We start from the raw sequence: 18,085 nt of genomic DNA, 5'->3' as shown, positions 1-18,085 counted from the left end.
AAATGGGAGAATCTCAGCTTTAATGTGGTATATGGCTCATATTCAGGATAATTATGCATCAGATGTGTTGCAGTTTTAAAAATAATCTTGCGTTTACATTGGAATTTCTTTAAAAAACATGATTTTCTGAGCCTGAAATTCAGCAAATATTTAACATAGCCATACTCAGTTAATATTAGAGATATCAAGGTTATATTTTAACAGAATGTTCTTTACATTTTGTAGGACGATTTTATGTAGAAAACAGTGTATCACAAAAAAAATGACTTTAGGTGGGTTTTCACAGACAGGGTCACAATAGAAAAAAATGAATAGAAAAGAGAAAAATAACTTCTAAAAGTTGATATGCTGCTTATATTGGAAAATGCTAATTGTACATTTTTGCATTTGCTTTGGGATTAGTTATATTTTGAGTTTGCCTGATTTTGTTTGGAAATTTAGCTTTCCTTGTAATGCAGACCTGGCAATCGTGATCATTATGTAAATGTTATGAATAGAGATCAGTACTTCTGTATTGAAACTCAACACTATTGTTGCAGTTTGGATCAGGACTGGAGAATAAAAAATAAAAGGCAATTTTCTCACCACACATGACATTGTAAAGCTCAATATTCTCAAATGGTGGGATTTTTGTCTTGAATTTAAAAGCTGGTCCATATCCAAGGAAAATGGTCTAAAAAAAAAGCCCACATTAGTAACTATTGTACCACAAAGCAAAAATGTAACAAGAAATGTAACAGCAAAAATGTAATTTCATGGCTGTAGCCATGAAAATAAAAATAAAAATAAATTTCAAACAACAAACCTGCATGCTGTTAATCTTATTGTCATATCCGTGATCACCAGCAAACCCACATTTCCCATGATTCCTTTTGGTTTCATAGAATTTTCTGTATCAGGCAAGACACAACACAGTAGGTCATTTCAGGTTCAATTTTAAGGAAACAAAAACGTTAGAAGGAGACATGCAGCAATACTTGTACTATCAGTCACAATAAGGTAATTTAATTTGTGATTAAATGAAATTCTAGTGAACGCCACAAAACAACTATTAAGTATACTTTAAGTATTTAATAATAATAAATACTAACTAATTAGCATTTTAGTAACATTTTTAATAATTAATAATAATTGAAAACACTTGTATTTGGGAAAGTAATTTTCAACTAAATAAATATAGTTTCGAACCATACAAGCAAATAGACAGAAGGAATAAGTTATATTTTGTGCAATGAAGCCTATGATTGCTCTAGTTATTCCTTTTGGCCTTTTTCATACTTGATGCAAGTTTAGATACTTGTTCAAAGGTTTTTATTTGTTTGTGGAATTGGCAGCAATTACAATATGGCTTTCTCTAGCACACACATCTTGCAGTTAAAAACTAAACTCAGAATCCGTAATGAAAAACCTCTACCATAAGACTGTGTCTAAATATTTATTTATTAGAGTGGGTCACATGTCAATCACTTTGTAATGTTGCAGATGTCATGCTTAAATATAACATATAAGTTCAGTGTTTAAATTCCCTAGCACAAATCAGTATTTAGACATTACTGAACATGCTGAATGAAGCTGTGCCAGAGCCAAATGTCTTGTCTGAAGCATACTTTACCTATAATAATCATAAAAGTAATCACTGTGCTGTTAATTGTCAATTTTTAATCAGTGGAAAGCAGACACTACTTTAAATCCAGAGATTACAGCTATATGTCTTAGTCCCGAAAGCAGCACATTCAAATAACAAGAGACTGCTCATAAATATTCTATTTAATTTAGTAAAACCTGAGTAATTGATTTAACCGTCTGCTTCATGCAAGGATCTACAGGCCGGGTGAGACTACACTAACAACGAAGTAGTTCACTTCATGACTCTGGTGCCAGTGATTAGACAGGACTATATCTCTACCAGTCATGAAAGCTTTCTTTCATTAGGGCTTTAGTGTCAGCCAAAGCAAACAAAGGAGGGTGTCCCAACCCAAATGTGAGGAGCTGTCTCTGGACCTGCCTCTCTGTTTCTGCATCCTCATCTATGTTGGAAGTGTTGTAAATCACTGGCTAATTTCAGTGATCTCATTGATTTTCTTTTTTGGAGTCCAAGCTTTCCATTTCTAGTTAGAAATGAGTGTACTAGGGATTACGTTGTGGTTTTAAGTATCTGAAGAGAAAGTAAAAACTAAAAAGGTACTTCAACTGAACAGCATAAGACACTGCAAAAAATGTGGAAAATTTTCCACCAATGAACAATCTGAATCTACATGACAAGCAAAATTGAAAGATATTAATACTTGTTTTTGGAGAATAAATCTTAAATTACCCCTATTTTGCATAAATCTAAGAATGTTTAGTAAGGTTAATTCTTAAAATAAGACACAATGGTAACACTTTACAATAAGGCTTCTTTATGCATAGGCATCATGAACTAACAATGAACAATAGTATTTAGGTTCAGGTTAATGTTATTTCTACATACATTTTTAACATTTCAGGTTGTAATTTAATAGTATCTAATATTAATATTAACAATGAACACTAGTATATTTATACATTTGTATCTAGCATAATTTTACTTTTTGAGTAAATGTATCTTTCTTTATTGATGTTTGGATTTTTTTTAAATTGGAAAATAGGACAAAGTAATCCTTAAGAATATATATACAGTCTTGTTCAAAATACTAGCAGTACAATGTGACTAACCAGAATAATCAAGGTTTTTCGTATATTTTTTTATTGCTACGTGGCAAACAAGTTACCAGTAGGTTCAGTAGATTCTCAGAAAACAAATGAGACCCAGCATTCATGATATGCCCGCTCTTAATGCTGTGCAATTGGGCAATTAGTTGAATTAGTTGAAAGGGGTGTGTTCAAAAAAATAGCAGTGTGGCATTCAATCACTGAGGTCATCAATTTTGTGAAGAAACAGGTGTGAATCAGGTGGCCCCTATTTAAGAATGAAGCCAACACTTGTTGAACATGCATTTGAAAGCTGAGGAAAATGGGTCGTTCAAGACATTGTTCAGAAGAACAGCGTACTTTGATTAAAAAGTTGATTAGAGAGGGGAAAACCTATAAAGAGGTGCAAAAAATGATAGGCTGTTCAGCTAAAATGATCTCCAATGCCTTAAAATGGAGAGCAAAACCAGAGAGACGTGGAAGAAAATGGAAGACAACCATCAAAATGGATAAAAGAATAACCAGAATGGCAAAGGCTCAGCCAATGATCACCTCCAGGATGATCAAAGACAGTCTGGAGTTACCTGTAAGTACTGTGACAGTTAGAAGACGTCTGTGTGAAGCTAATCTATTTTCAAGAATCCCCCGCAAAGTCCCTCTGTTAAAAAAAAGGCATGTGCAGAAGAGGTAACAATTTGCCAAAGAACACATCAACTGGCCTAAAGAGAAATGGAGGAACATTTTGTGGACTGATGAGAGTAAAATTGTTCTTTTTGGGTCCAAGGGCCACAGGCAGTTTGTGAGACGACCCCCAAACTCTGAATTCAAGCCACAGTACACAGTGAAGACAGTGAAGCATGGAGGTGCAAGCATCATGATATGGGCATGTTTCTCCTACTATGGTGTTGGGCCTATTTATCGCATACCAGGGATCATGGATCAGTTTGCATATGTTAAAATACTTGAAGAGGTCATGTTGCCCTATGCTGAAGAGGACATGCCCTTGAAACGGTTGTTTCAACAAGACAATGACCCAAAACACACTAGTAAACGGGCAAAGTCTTGGTTCCAAACCAACAAAACTAATGTTATGGAGTGGCCAGCCCAATCTCCAGACCTTAATCCAATTGAGAATTTGTGGGGTGATATCAAAAATGCTGTTTCTGAAGCAAAACCAAGAAATGTGAATGAATTGTGGAATGCTGTTAAAGAATCATGGAGTGGAATAACAGCTGAGAGGTGCCACAAGTTGGTTGACTCCATGCCACACAGATGTCAAGCAGTTTTAAAAAACTGTGGTCATACAACTAAATATTAGTTTAGTGATTCACAGGATTGCTAAATGTTGTTTGTTTTAACAACAAAAAAATGTTTGTACAAAATAGTTTTGAGTTTGTACAGTCAAAGGTAGACACTGCTATTTTTTTGAATACACCCCTTTCAACTAATTGCCCAATTGCACAGCCTTAAGAGCGTGCATATCATGAATGCTGGGTCTTGTTTGTTTTCTGACTATCTACTGAACCTACTGGTAACTTGTTTGCCACGTAGCAATAAAAAATATACTAAAAACCTTGATTATTCTGGTTAGTCACATTGTACTGCTATTATTTTGAACAAGACTGTATATATTTTTTTATGTAGGTTTGAGCATTCACAACAACTGATTTTAAGATTTTAACAAAGAAGACAGACTTAATTACATGTTAGGTTATTTACCGTGCTATGTGCCATTTCCTCTCAACCATCAAGTGAATTTCCTCGATTCTGTGGTTGTTGGCATAGTGCAAACGTTTGGGAAGGTGTTGCTTCAAGTATGGTTTGAAGTGTTGGTCTGGCTTTTTGCACTGTAGGAGAACCAAAATGTCTTGTTTTGTGAAGTAGAACATTGCATTCTGTAATGCTGCTTTGAAACAATCTGTATTAATAAAGTACTTATAAATAAAGATGATGACTTGTACCAAAATATCCAAATTTGAAAGAAACTATTCAAATAATCAATATATAGTGATGTAAATGTATTTAGAGAACACTGGAGTCTAATGCTAGATTTTACTCATTTTACTTGATTTCTTGATTTCATCCTTTTTACAAAGATTTTTTTTTCCAACTTTTAAGTGGTTGAATAAAGTAAGTTTCCCTCAAGTTCAAAGATGTGTGTGAGAGAAACCACAGCTTTAGATTATACTTAGTCCTACTAAATTTGACAACCAGAATGTGCCACATTTTGTGCCCACTGCAAATCTTGTTTTAAATGTAATGGTTTATTATAAAAGCCTTAGTAATGTATTAATATGATATAACATGTATAGTAAGTATATCATTATAAAGTATTTTAAAGAACATCACTTACTGTAAGGTTTGCTACAACTGCTTTTGCATCATCTAGATAAAGAAGAAAGGAGAAAGAAAATGTTAATTTTTTGATGTCGGATGCTATTAAAACAAAAATAATAATTCCTAGAACTAGTGCATTATACTCTATTATAGTTTCCTCACTAGATCACATATCTCCAACCCAATTTTCGCTTGCAATGTGACATTTCATTAACATCAACTAATAGCCTACACAGTGTTGGTACCCAGATATACATCTTACGAGATACCCATAAATTTTGAATATTCTGATCTAATATGATTTCTGACCTGTAAGGTTGCCAGAATAATAATCATACACTGGTTGTTAATAGGCAAGAGGAGAACTGGCACCCTGACTGAGCCCGGTTTCTCCCAAGGTTTATTTTTCTCCATCATGGCCTGATGGAGTTTTGGTTCCTTGCCACTGTTGCCTTTGGCTTGGCTTGATCAGTTGGGGACCCTCTTAATTAATTGTTAATTAACTGTTTAAACTAATACTGATCTGTCAACATTGTCGCTATATGATCAAATAAAATAAGCTGATAACATCCCCGTTTTCTCCAGAGCGGCTGTACAGCTGAATCAAATTGTGTTGCAATATTTGTGTCAACCTAGGGGACTACAGCCAAAAAGGGAAAGTAATTTATGCCAAATTTGCTGGGACACTAAGGATATAATTACTGATCCAACTAAACCAGAAGAGGCTTGTTTTGCTTTTTAACAACTAACATTTAGAGTTGTTTAGATTCCGGGCTCTGATCCTTCCCAGAGATCCAGGAATTAGGATGATGTCCTCTGTGTTGGACATGTAAGAGCTTAGGAATTCTGTGCGGTCACAATGAGCTTCCTCCATACCTGAAAAAGAAAATGCATTTATAATTGATATGGTATTTTTTATATAAAAAAGAAAATGTTTTTAATATTGTGATGTATTATTACAATTTAAAATATTTGGTTTTCAATTTATTATACTTTAAATTATCGTTTATTCCTGTGATGCAAAGCTGAAATTTCAGGATCATTACTTCAGTCTCTGTCATTACTATCATTACTACTCTCTCTCTCTCTCTCTCTCTCTCTCTCTCTCTCTCTCTCTCTCTCTCTCTCTCTCTCTCTCTCTCTCTCTGTATATATATATATATATATATATATATATATATATATATATATATATATATATATATATATATATATATATATATATATATTACACTCACCTAAAGGATTATTAGGGACACCATACTAATACTGTGTTTGACCCCCTTTCACCTTCAGAACTGCCTTAATTCTGTGTGGCATTGATTCAACAAGATGATGAAAGCATTCTTTAGAAATGTTGGCCCATATTGATAGGATAGCATCTTGCAGTATATATATATATATATATATATATATATATATATATATATATATATATATATATATATATATATATATATATATATATATATATATATATATATATATATATATATATATATATATATATATATATATATATATATATATATATATACAGTCCCTGACAAAAGTCTTGTCGCTTATCTATTTTCTAGAAATACCTGATATTAACCTGACTTTTAATTAATTAATTGGTGTTAGAAATAGCTCATATGAAAAGCTAAAACCCTCCCAAATGATGTTTAATGCACTGAAATAAATAATTTTCATAGAAAAAAATATTTATCATTTAATCAAGACAGAAAGGTCAAATTTTGGCAAGACAAAAGTTTTGTCGCCTATACAGAAATTGAACAAATTTACTGCAGATACAAAAATATGTCAGCAAATTAAGTTGTGGTGCAGTGAGATCCAAATGTAATATCTTGTATGACTTCCATGAGCTTGAAGGACTGCATCCATGCAGTTTGGCAAGGATTCATACAATTTATTGATGAAGTCATCAGGAATAGCTAAGAAAGCAGTCTTGCATGCCTCCCAGAGTTCATCAATATTCTTTGGTTTCGTCTTCCATGCATCCTCTTTCATCCTACCCCACATATGCTCAATGATGTTCATGTCTGGTGACTGGGCTGGCCAATCCTGGAGCATCTTGATCTTCTTCGCCTTGAGGAACTTTGATGTGGAGATGGAAGAATGCGATGGAGCACCGTCCTGCTGCAGAATTTGGCCTCTTTTATGGTTGGGAACAAAAGGTAGCTAAGATTTCTTGGTATTTTAGACTATTGATGTTGGCTTCCACCCTACAGATCTCTCGCACACCCCCATACTGGATGTAACCCCAGACCAGGATTTTTCCGCCACCAAACTTCACTGTTTTCTGGGTGAATCTCGGATCCATTCTGGCTCCAGTAGGTCTCCTGCAATATTTGCGGCGACTGTGGTGTAATTCAACAGAAGATTCATCTGAAAAATCCACCTTCTGCCACTTTTCCAGCGTCCATCCTTTCAGCAGGCTGAGGGCCTTGGCAAATGCCACACGGTTTTTCAATTGTCTTTTGTTTAGTGCTGGCTTCTGGGCACTGATTCGACCATGGAGGCCATTTCGAGACAGAATCCGACAAACTGTTCTGGTTGACACAGGGACTTCAGGTGACCAGGTCTCGTGGAGCTCTGCTGCAGTGGAAAATGGGCTGGCCTTGGATTTTCGAGCCAACAAACGGTCCTCTCGAGCAGTTGTCTTGCGGGGTCTGCCTGACCTGGGCTTGTCAAAAACGTCTCCAGTCTCTTCAAATCTTTTTTTTTATCCTCTGTACTTGACGCTGAGACACATTGTAGGTGTCTGCCACATCAGCAGTGGATCTGGTCTTCAGCCTCTTGATAATCAAAACTTTAGTCTCAGGGTGAATCTTAGGCATGTTTGCAGAGGTCTAGTTGAAGTCGATGTGACGGTCTAGTATACTGGGGTTCTTTTTATACACACTTGAGACCTAATTGATCCAATATTAGTCACAGGGGAAGCTCATATGACAAGGTGACAACACTTATGTCTTTGCAAAAATTGACTCAATGGGCTTTACCAAGCTGTGAATATTAGAATACTTTTTGAAAGTTTAGTTTTTCACTGAAACATTATCACAAAAGCTGGTGGGATTAAAATGAGCCATTTCTTGTAAAAAAAATTTGATTAGAAATATATTTCAGCGGCACCCTAGGTCAATTTGTACACAAGCAACAAGACTTTTGTCAGGGACTGTGTATATATATATATATATATATATATATATATATATATATATATATATATATATATAGTACACACACAAACGCGCACACACACACAATGCATCCGAAAAGTATTCACAGCGCTTCACTTTTTCCACATTTTGGTATGTTCCCTTATTCCAAAATAGATTAAAATCTTTTTTTTTTCTTTCAGTTCTACAAACAATACTGAGAACAGATTTGAGAAAGAAAAAAATCTTTATCTCTCTAGAGTAGACTATTTTGCTTGTACCAAATTTACACAATGTGAAAGTTTGTTTTAAATCTTTGCAAATTTATTAAAAATAAAAAACAAGTAAAATCACAAGTATTCATATGGAATTACCTTTGTCCCAATTTAAAAAAACGAAACTTTATAAAACTGAACAAAACTTTTTCAGAAACTATCAAAAATATGCCATTAGAAAAGAAGAAAAACACATTGAAAATTAAAAAAAATGACCTCAGTCGCACAAATGTAACAGGATAATCAGTATGCTTCATTCTTTGTTAATGTTTTTCAAAAATTCGTTTTCGCAAATCGTGGATTGTGAATGCATTGCCAAAGATTTCGCTTACGTTGCACAGTTTTTAGTTTGCTGTTTTGACACAAACCTCACGTGGCGGCGGGCTTAACAGTGATCTACTCTGATTGGATAAAGAGCTTTTAATGTACAGGTCCTCTCTTACCTGCGCATATTGGAACAATCTCGCGGTGCTTTGTATTAGTTCATAAAGATGAGGTCTCAGGAGAGACATGGAGCGGCGGCAGCTTCATCTTCATCATCTTCACCCGCTTGTTCTTCAAGGCAGCAATAAGTTTGTGTTATTGAAGTAACCAATAATATCGATAAAAGTTGTAGGCATGTACAGTGTGCAACAGTTCTGGCTTTATTTGACACATGAATTATTTAAAAACGTTTTATGTATACGTCTGTCAACACTGGCTTAACTTTGTTTTAAAAAGTGGCTGGGACGTGTGTGTGTGTGTGTGTGTGTGTGTGTGTGTGGGGGGGGGGGGGGTTATATTAAGATGTCCATAAATCAATTCAATAGTTCATTTATTAGCTAATATAAACCTCATGTTCAATTATTGCATACTGAATATAATCAGTGATTGTATATCAAGAGCAGGGACAGTTTTTTAAATGCATTTTATTTCATGAATTTACCGGAACAAATAGAAAGTCTCTGCAACGGCATTAAGCGATTAAAGCGCTCGTCTGTGTGTAGACTGCACATGTACACGCCACTGATAACAGCAACGAGCACCAGATCGCCTCTTATATAACAAACGAATGAAATGATGCTCTTCTAACCAGAGATGTTTGTTTGTATTAGTTAGGTTCATCCATTCAACAAGATGTTTCAGTGTTTCAAAAAGTGGTGGGGACATGTCCCACCCACAAATTACGCCTATGTATATCAATAACCCGCAAAGAACTGTTGCACACTGTACCTGGATACAACTTTTATCGATATTATTGGTTACTTCAATAACACAAACTTATTGCTGCCTTGAAGAACAAGCAGGTGAAGAAGATGATGAAGATGAAGCCGCCACCGCTCCATGTCTCTCCTGAGAGCTCATCTTTACAAACTAATACAAAGCACCGCAAGATCATTCCAATATGCGCAGGTCAGAGAGGACCTGTCCATCAAAAGGTCTTTATCCAATCAGAGTAGATCACTGTTAAGCCTGCCCCCACGAGAGGTTTGTGTCAAAACAGCAAAGGAAAAACTGAGAAGCGTAAACGAAATCTTTGGCAATGCATTCATAATCCAAGATTTGCAAAAACGAATCTTTGAAAAACATTAACAAAGAATGAAGCATACTGAATATCCTGTTACATTTGTGCAACTGAGTTCATTTTTTTCATTTTCAATGTGTTTTTCTTCTTTTGTAATAGCATATTTTTGATAGTTTCTGAAAAAATTTCCGTTCAGTTTTATGAAGTTTTGTTCAGTTTTATTGAGATTCACCCACACAATTCTCCTCTATGGATGTCAACACTGCAACAGACACTTTATGTTCCACTTTAACCTCTAGATACTAGATACTATCTGCCCTCTGTCGTGTAGGCCATCTCGCGCTACTCCCTCTAACCCTTAGTTATCTGATGTTCTTCGTGAACACCGGACCAAACTTAGGGCAGCAGAGAGAAAATGGCGCAAATCAAACGACCCATCTGACCTGAGTAAATATCAATCTCTGCTCATTTCCTTCTCATAGGACGTCCATACAGCTAAATCCTCATATTTCCACAACAAAATCAACAGCACCTCAGACTCTCGCACACTTTTCAGAACTTTCAACTCTCTGCTCTGTCCCCCTCCACCACCTCCCACCACCTCTCTATCTGCAGACGATCTTGCCCATTTTTTCACAGATAAAACCACACTCATCAGCAGTCAGTTCACACCTCCACACACACACAGTTTTGAATCAGCCACATCCACAGCCAAACATCTCTCCTCCGTCCATCCCCTCACATCTCCTACAAGCCATCTCCCCTACACTCTTACCAGCACTCACACACATCATCAACACATCTCTCTGCACCGGCATCTTCCCTACCACATTCAAGCAGGCTTGGGTAACCCACTGCTTAAAAAACCCACATTAGACACATCACTTTTAGAGAACTACAGACCTGTTTCTCTCCTACCATTCATTGCGAAAACACTTGAAAGAGTTGTGTTCAACCAGGTCTCATCTTTCCTCTCACAGTCTAATCAATTGGACGTAAACCAGTCAGGCTTCAAAAAGGGCCACTCAACTGAGACGGCATTATTGTCAGTTATTGAAGCCCTGCGGCTGGCTAAAGCTGCATCCAAATCATTAGTCCTCATCCTCCTTGATCTATTTGCTGCCTTTGACACTGTGAATCATCAGATTCTTCTGTCCACCCTCTCATCTCTGGGCATCACAGGGACTCCTCTCCACTGGTTTGAGTCCTATCTCACAGGTAGGTCTTTTAAGGTTGCCTGGAGAGGAGAGGTATCCAAAACACAACAACTGACCACGGGGGTTCCTCAGGGCTCAGTGCTTGGACCTCTCCTCTTCTCCATTTACATAACATCATTGGGACCCATCATTCAGGCACATGGCCTCTCATATCATTGCTATGCTGATGACACACAGCTCTACCTCTCATTTCAACCAGATGATCCCACAGTAGCTGCACAAATCTCAAGCTGTCTGGTGGACATCTCGGCATGGATGAAAAAACATCATCTGCAGCTCAATCTAGCAAAGACTGAGCTGCTTGTTTTCCCTGCTAATCCCACCATACAACACAATTTTACCATCCAGCTAGGTTCATCTTTGATTACTCCTTCAGGGTCAGTCAGAAAGCTTGGAGTAATCTTTGATGACCAGCTGTCCTTCAAAGTCCACATCTCAAAGACAGCTCGGTCATGCAGGTTTGCATTGCACAACATCAGGAAAATCAGACCATTCCTTACGGAGTATGCAACACAGCTTCTTGTCCAAGCCCTGGTAATTTCTAGGCTTGACTATTGCAATGCGCTCCTTGCTGGACTTCCATCTTGTGCAATCAAACCGCTGCAAATGATCCAGAACGCTGCGGCACGTTCTGCATTCAATGAGCCCAAAATGGCTCATGTCACACCTCTATTCATCTCTCTGCATTGGCTACCACTCGCTGCCCGGATCAAATTCAAAGCCCTGACTCTTGCTTATGGATCTTCCACAAGCTCAGCATCCGGATACTTCGACTCACTCCTACAAGTCTACACACCCACCAGAACCCACTTGTGGTACCATCAGAGAGAGGCATGAAATCCCTCTCTAGAACTTTTTCTTTTTTGATTGTTCCTGGTTGGTGGAACGATCTTCCGTCCTTCATACGCACGACAGAATCACTCGCTTCATTCAAAAGACTTCATTCAAAAGACTCTTCCATGAGCACTTAATCTTACATAAAAAAACACACAAAAAAAACTTTCCTCCTCTATTTCTCCTTTCTTCTTCCCTTTTCTGTTTTTTGCTACTCTGAGCGGTATACAAATCTTGGTATTTGGGGCACTTTTTGTGTTTCTTTGCCTCTTCTTGACGGATCGCTTCCTGTTCTCCTGAGTTGTAAGTCGCTTTGGATAAAAGGGTCTGCTAAATGCATAAATGTAAATGTAAATGTAAATTGAGACAAAGGTAATTCCATATATATATATATTCCATTTATACCTTTGGCACCAATTACAGCCTCAAGTATTTTTGAGTATGATGCTACAAGTTTGGCACACCTATTTTTGGGCAGTTTCTCCCATTCTTCTCAAGCTCCATCAGGCTGGATGGGGAGTATCAGTGCAGAGGCATTTTCAGTCGGGTTCAAGTCTGGGCTCTGGCTGGGCAACTCAAGGACATTCACAGAATTGTCATTATGGGGTATTGTTTATAGAGTTGAGGGAAAAAATAATTAATTTAATCCCTTTTGGAATAAGGCTGTAACATAACAAAATGTGGAACAAGTAAGCGCTGTGAATACTTTCCGGATGCACTGTATCCCAAGAAACCCTAAACCAGGACTTCTAAATGTAGTACCATGGTCTCCAACCAAGATGATATTGACACAACGGTGCAGTTTCATCTGTTTCAGGCCATTCATCAGTTGTCCAATCACCTTATCAATTTCCCTCAGTGCACTGTCAAGCTGTAAAATAAAACAACATTTGTATAATGCTCAATGTGAAACATCAACAGATTTAAAATTTACTTGAGGCAAGTTTGAATTGACACAATATTGTTAGTGAATGTAAGCAGTGCTTGCAGTGAGTCTGTATTTGGGCTAAGCATTTTGTTTGCATTACTGCTACATTTGCAATATGACCATATATGTTTAAAGGAGTAATGTGTGTAAAGCCGGTGTAAGAGACAAGGCCAAAGAACTGATCTTCTGAACTATGATTCCTGTACACTCTGCTTTACCTCTGTGCTATGGGGTCCTAGTTTGTGGCCATAGGAATCCAGCTGTTCAGAATGCATTGCATAAACATATGGCCTGCAAAAACAATAATGTGATTGTGAAGATAACCACATAGTAACATAAAGAAAAAAAAAAAGTAAATGTCCCATTCACTATCAAATACAGAGAACTGAATTTTGTGGAGTAAAAATGTAATGAGGGAGTTTTAAAAAGATTTAAAAAGAAAGAACATTTTAAATGAAATGGCAAAAAAAAAATTATTTAGCATTTAGGGGGGTGTTAATAGTACTGACCTCTCTGAATCAGGAAGGTGAAGCCATTGCAACATAGTCAAAACTCTCCTTCCCAATGGAATGCCACTGTAAATATACCACACATCAGAATTAGTGCACATATACTATGTAGAGTCAGAACATGCACAAAAACATCCCTATAAAATTATTTAATCACCAAAATCAGCCAATTTAAAACATATACAGCTGATATTTTCTCAAAGAGCTGTCAGCTGAGCAGTTAATTTGGAAAACCATTGTATCTTAGTTTGAGGCCTGCACAGAACATACGCAAGACAACGAGACAAGGGGAAACCTTTCCCCAATACCACCTACACTCATCCTGACTTTCTGTCTAGTTGTATCAACAATCGTGTGGCAAGGGGGGCGTGGTTCAGCGAGGTCTGCAGCGGGAGAGAGAGCCGCGGGACGAGCGGTAAGTGAGTGGGTTGGACGCAGATTAATAACACCTGTCTCTTGTTCCAGTAATGAGCGCGGAGAGGGTATAAAACACCGGTGGAACCGGAGACCAGGGAGAGAGAGAGACAGATGGTTGATGCTGAGACACAGACCCTGAGATACCGGAAGCCGGAAGTGCCGACCCGGAAGTGATTGTTATTGTTTGAGTTGAGAGAATATACACACTAGTGAGTGTGATTGTGACAGTAAAAGAGATAAATAAAGTTGCATCAACCGTCCAGCCGACTCCCGTGTCCTCTTCCTTCCTCACAAAACGAACTTTGTTACACTGGTGCCGAAACCCGGGAAGGAAGCAGGACAGCGCCGCCGCCATGCAGACGCCCTCCGCTTCGCCATTTGCGGACATCATCACATCCCTCGCGGCCCTCCATCAAGATCAACACCAGGCTATGCTGGACCTTAAGCCGGGTGCACACTGTGCGATTTTGGCCACGATTTGGCCGTCTGGGACAAATTTAGCAAATCCTAAAAGATCCCTCAGATCCTAGGCTAAGATCTGACGTCTTTGGTCGTTAGTTTGACATGTTCACCGGCAGCCGATTAATGAGCGCTGCGATCAAATTTTACCTCAGACGAAATTCTGGCAGTGTCAGAAGATTTGGCACAGAATCCTGCAGTGTGACTTCTCCTACGACGGCAGTCAAATATCTCAGTTTTTCAAGACAAACTATGACCAAAACGAGAGCTAGAGATTTGTTTGTAGCCAGCATTTCAGTCCCGCGTGTAATGCAGCTCACCATCACCGAACGCGTCATTCATTGATGATATGAACTCCGGGTGAGTTTTCTATTTTCGCGCCTTCACTATCATGCAGTCTGACATTAATGTCAACTGAGATCTTACAGTGTGACATGGCGATCATGTTCGTACAGTCTGACAAGGGACATTCGCAAAGGATTTTGAAAAATCGCACAGTGTGCAGGACCCATTAGGGCGGACCAAGAGCGCCGCTTCGCGGCCATCGTCCAAGGCCAGCAAGAGGACCGAGAGAGGTTCCGGAGCTGGATTGATCGGGAGGTTCGCACCGAGGCCGCCGGGCTGGCCAGTGCACCGGTGCACGTGCCCCTCCACAAGATGGGGCCACAAGATGACCCGGAGGCCTTTATTGGCTTATTTCAGAAGGCCGCGGAGGCCTGTGGGTGGCCCCGGGCACAGTGGCCGGTGCGCCTCATACCACTTCTGTCAGGGGAAGCCCAGGCGGCCGCACAACAGCTACCGGTGGCGAACCTCCTCGAGTATGACGACCTGAAGAAGGCCATCCTTCAGCGGGTCGGCCGCTCCCCGGAGCAGCACCGACAGAGGTTCCGCTCCCTGGAGTGGGGAGAGGCCGGCCGACCCTTCGCGATGGCCCAACAGCTCCGGGACTCGTGCCGCAGATGGCTCCTGGCCGGCGGAAGCGACGTGGACCACATGGTCGATCTGGTGGTGCTGGAGCAGTTCATCGCTCGGCTCCCAAAGAAAACTGCCGAGTGGGTCCAGTGCCACCGGCCCACGTCGCTGGAGACGCCCATCAACCTGGCGGAGGACGACCTGGTGGCGTGCCCGGGGGTCGGCGAACCCGTCCTAACCTCTCACTCTCTCTCTCCCCCCTCTGTCTCTCCCTCTCGCCCTGTCCCTCTCCCTAGGTCTCCCTAGGTGGGATGGGCCCTGGATCGTACGGGAGTTCGCGGGCTCCGCCCAGGGGGGCGGGGCTGCTGGGGGCGGGTGGTGACAATGGCTCTGGTTCCACGCCCTCCCCGCACTCATTCTCCGCAGGGGCGGCGGGTAGGCCTGGGCTGGCCTGGGCTTGCCTGGCCTGCTGGCAGTGCGGAGATCCGGATCATTTTGTGGACCGATGTCCTATGATGGACATCGGGACAATGATCCGGATCCCGGACGTACAGCGGACCACCCCCGATCAAGCAGGAGAGTACCAAATTCCTGTGAGTATCAAGGGGGGTACATATCAGGCCTTGGTGGATTCAGGATGTAACCAAACCTCGATCCATCAAAGCCTGATGCAGCCTGGGGCATTGGATACAAGCCGCATGGTTAAGGTGCGGTGTGTACACGGGGATGTGGTGGAATATCCGGTTGTCCCAGTCATGATACAGTTTCGGGGGCAAAAGCATAATGTAGAGGTGGCGGTTAGTCCACACCTCCGGCATCCACTAATTCTGGAGACGAATTGGCCCGCCTTTCCGGCTTTATTGGGATCGTTATGTGCGGATGCCGCTTGGGAGAAAAAGGCGAGGAGGGGGGCGGCGCGAGTGCAGCTTGGGGAGACTGAGACGGTACCCTTGGGGACAGCTCCAGAGGAACCGAGCGGGATCGAGAGACTGATTCTCTCGGACCGCTATGACTTCCCTCTGGAGCAGTCACAAGATGAAACCCTTAAAAACCCCTTCCAACAGGTCCGATCTATCGACGGACAGTCTCTCCAACCTGCCTTGCCTGTCTCCTATCCTTATTTTGCCATAATAAAGGATCGGTTGTATCGAGTGACCCAAGACACTCAGACAAAGTTAGATACAACCCAGTTGTTAGTACCAAAGAGCCGCCGGGAAATGCTTTTCCAGGCGGCTCACTCTAACCCGATGGCGGGCCACCTGGGACAGGCGGCCACGCTGAATCGCCTAATGACCCGATTTTTTTGGCCAGGCATTCATGACAACATGCGGAGGTGGTGCGCGTCTTGTCCGGAATGTCAGTTGGTGAATCCACTGGCCGCCCCAAAAGCGCCGTTGCGCCCACTTCCATTAATGCAGGTCCCCTTCGAGAGAATTGCGATGGACCTCATCGGGCCATTAGAGCGATCCGCACGCGGCCATCGTTTTGCGTTAGTCATCGTGGACTACGCAACACGATATCCGGAAGCAGTGGCCCTCCGCAACATCTCCGCGAAGAGTGTTGCGGACGCACTGTTTCGACTAATCTCCCAGGTGGGGATTCCAAAAGAAATGCCAAAGAAGACGCCAAAAATTGGGATCGGTGGTTAGAACCCCTCTTATTTGCCGTGCAGGAGGTTCCCCAAGCCTCCACGGGGTTTTCCCCCTTCGAGCTTCTCTACGGGCGCCAGCCACGGGGGGTGCTAGACGTCCTGCAAGAAACTTGGGAGGAGGGACCTTCTTTGGCGAAAAATGAAATTCAATATGTGCTGGACTTGCGAACAAAACTCCACACCTTGGGGCGGCTATCCAGGGATAATTTGTTACAAGCCCAGGACCGCCAGAGCCGGTCATATAACAGGGGTACGAAGCTACGCAAATTCACACCGGGAGAGAAAGTGCTCGTATTACTCCCTACGTCGAGCTCGAAATTAATGTCGAAGTGGCAGGGGCCGTTTGAGGTCGCACGACAGATCGGAGATCTCGATTATGAAGTAATACGATCCGATAGGAACGGGGCGCGTCAAATATACCACCTCAACCTGCTTAAAAAATGGAATGAGGTGGAATCAGTGTTGTTGGCAACGGTGATCGGGGGAGAGGATGATCTCGGGCCAGAAGCGAGCATCAAAGCACAATCGGTCGCGCTGGCCCCTGGTGGAGATCATCTCTCACCATCCCAACTCACTGATTTATCAAAATTACAGGCGGAGTTCGCCGACGTGTTCTCGCCCCTACCGGGACGTACCGACTTAATTCAGCACCATATCGAGACTGAGCCGGGCGTGGTAGTTCGCAGCCGGCCGTATCGATTACCTGAACACAAAAAAAGGTGGTTCAGGAAGAATTAGGGGCAATGCTCGACATGGGAGTAATAGAGGAGTCCAACAGTGACTGGGCGAGCCCGATAGTGTTAGTGCCTAAGACCGACGGCTCGGTCAGGTTCTGTGTGGACTATCGCAAGGTGAATGCAGTGTCGAAATTCGACGCTTATCCAATGCCGTGGGTTGACAAGTTGCTTGATCGGCTGGGCACGGCTCGATTTTATTCGACATTGGACTTAACAAAGGGCTATTGGCAGATCCCCTTGTCTCCATTGTCCAAAGAAAAGACAGCTTTCACCACGCCGTTTGGATTGCACCAATTTGTCACGCTTCCTTTCGGTTTGTTCGGGGCACCCGCTACCTTCCAGCGCCTCATGGACAGGATTTTGCGTCCCCATGCCGCATATGCTGCTACCTACCTGGATGATATCGTGATTTACAGTCACGATTGGCAGCGGCATATGCAGCATGTCAGGGTGGTCTTGAGGTCGCTGAGAGGAGCG

General features: G+C 41.2%; 1 protein-coding gene across 4 annotated transcripts in view; it reads right to left on the bottom strand.

Moving 5' to 3' along the window:
- Positions 1-18,085, bottom strand: part of enpp2 (ectonucleotide pyrophosphatase/phosphodiesterase 2) — an 84,616-nt gene that overhangs the window by 44,997 nt on the left and 21,534 nt on the right. For all 4 annotated transcript variants that reach the window (XR_010906481.1, XM_067449234.1, XM_067449235.1 and 1 more), the window contains exons 10-17: positions 13,433-13,498; positions 13,142-13,214; positions 12,758-12,866; positions 5,758-5,883; positions 5,024-5,055; positions 4,390-4,517; positions 806-890; positions 586-673 (exon numbers count right to left, since the gene is read on the bottom strand). Coding sequence is in view for 3 of the 4 variants with exons in the window: in XM_067449234.1 (XP_067305335.1) it covers positions 586-673; positions 806-890; positions 4,390-4,517; positions 5,024-5,055; positions 5,758-5,883; positions 12,758-12,866; positions 13,142-13,214; positions 13,433-13,498 (707 nt within the window). In the remaining variant the exon portion in view is untranslated. The remainder of the gene's footprint in view (positions 1-585; positions 674-805; positions 891-4,389; positions 4,518-5,023; positions 5,056-5,757; positions 5,884-12,757; positions 12,867-13,141; positions 13,215-13,432; positions 13,499-18,085) is intronic.

Source organism: Pseudorasbora parva, chromosome 7 (assembly GCF_024679245.1).
Source record: "Pseudorasbora parva isolate DD20220531a chromosome 7, ASM2467924v1, whole genome shotgun sequence".
Classification (NCBI taxonomy): domain Eukaryota; kingdom Metazoa; phylum Chordata; class Actinopteri; order Cypriniformes; family Gobionidae; genus Pseudorasbora; species Pseudorasbora parva.
This window is presented reverse-complemented; position numbering and strand designations above follow the sequence as displayed.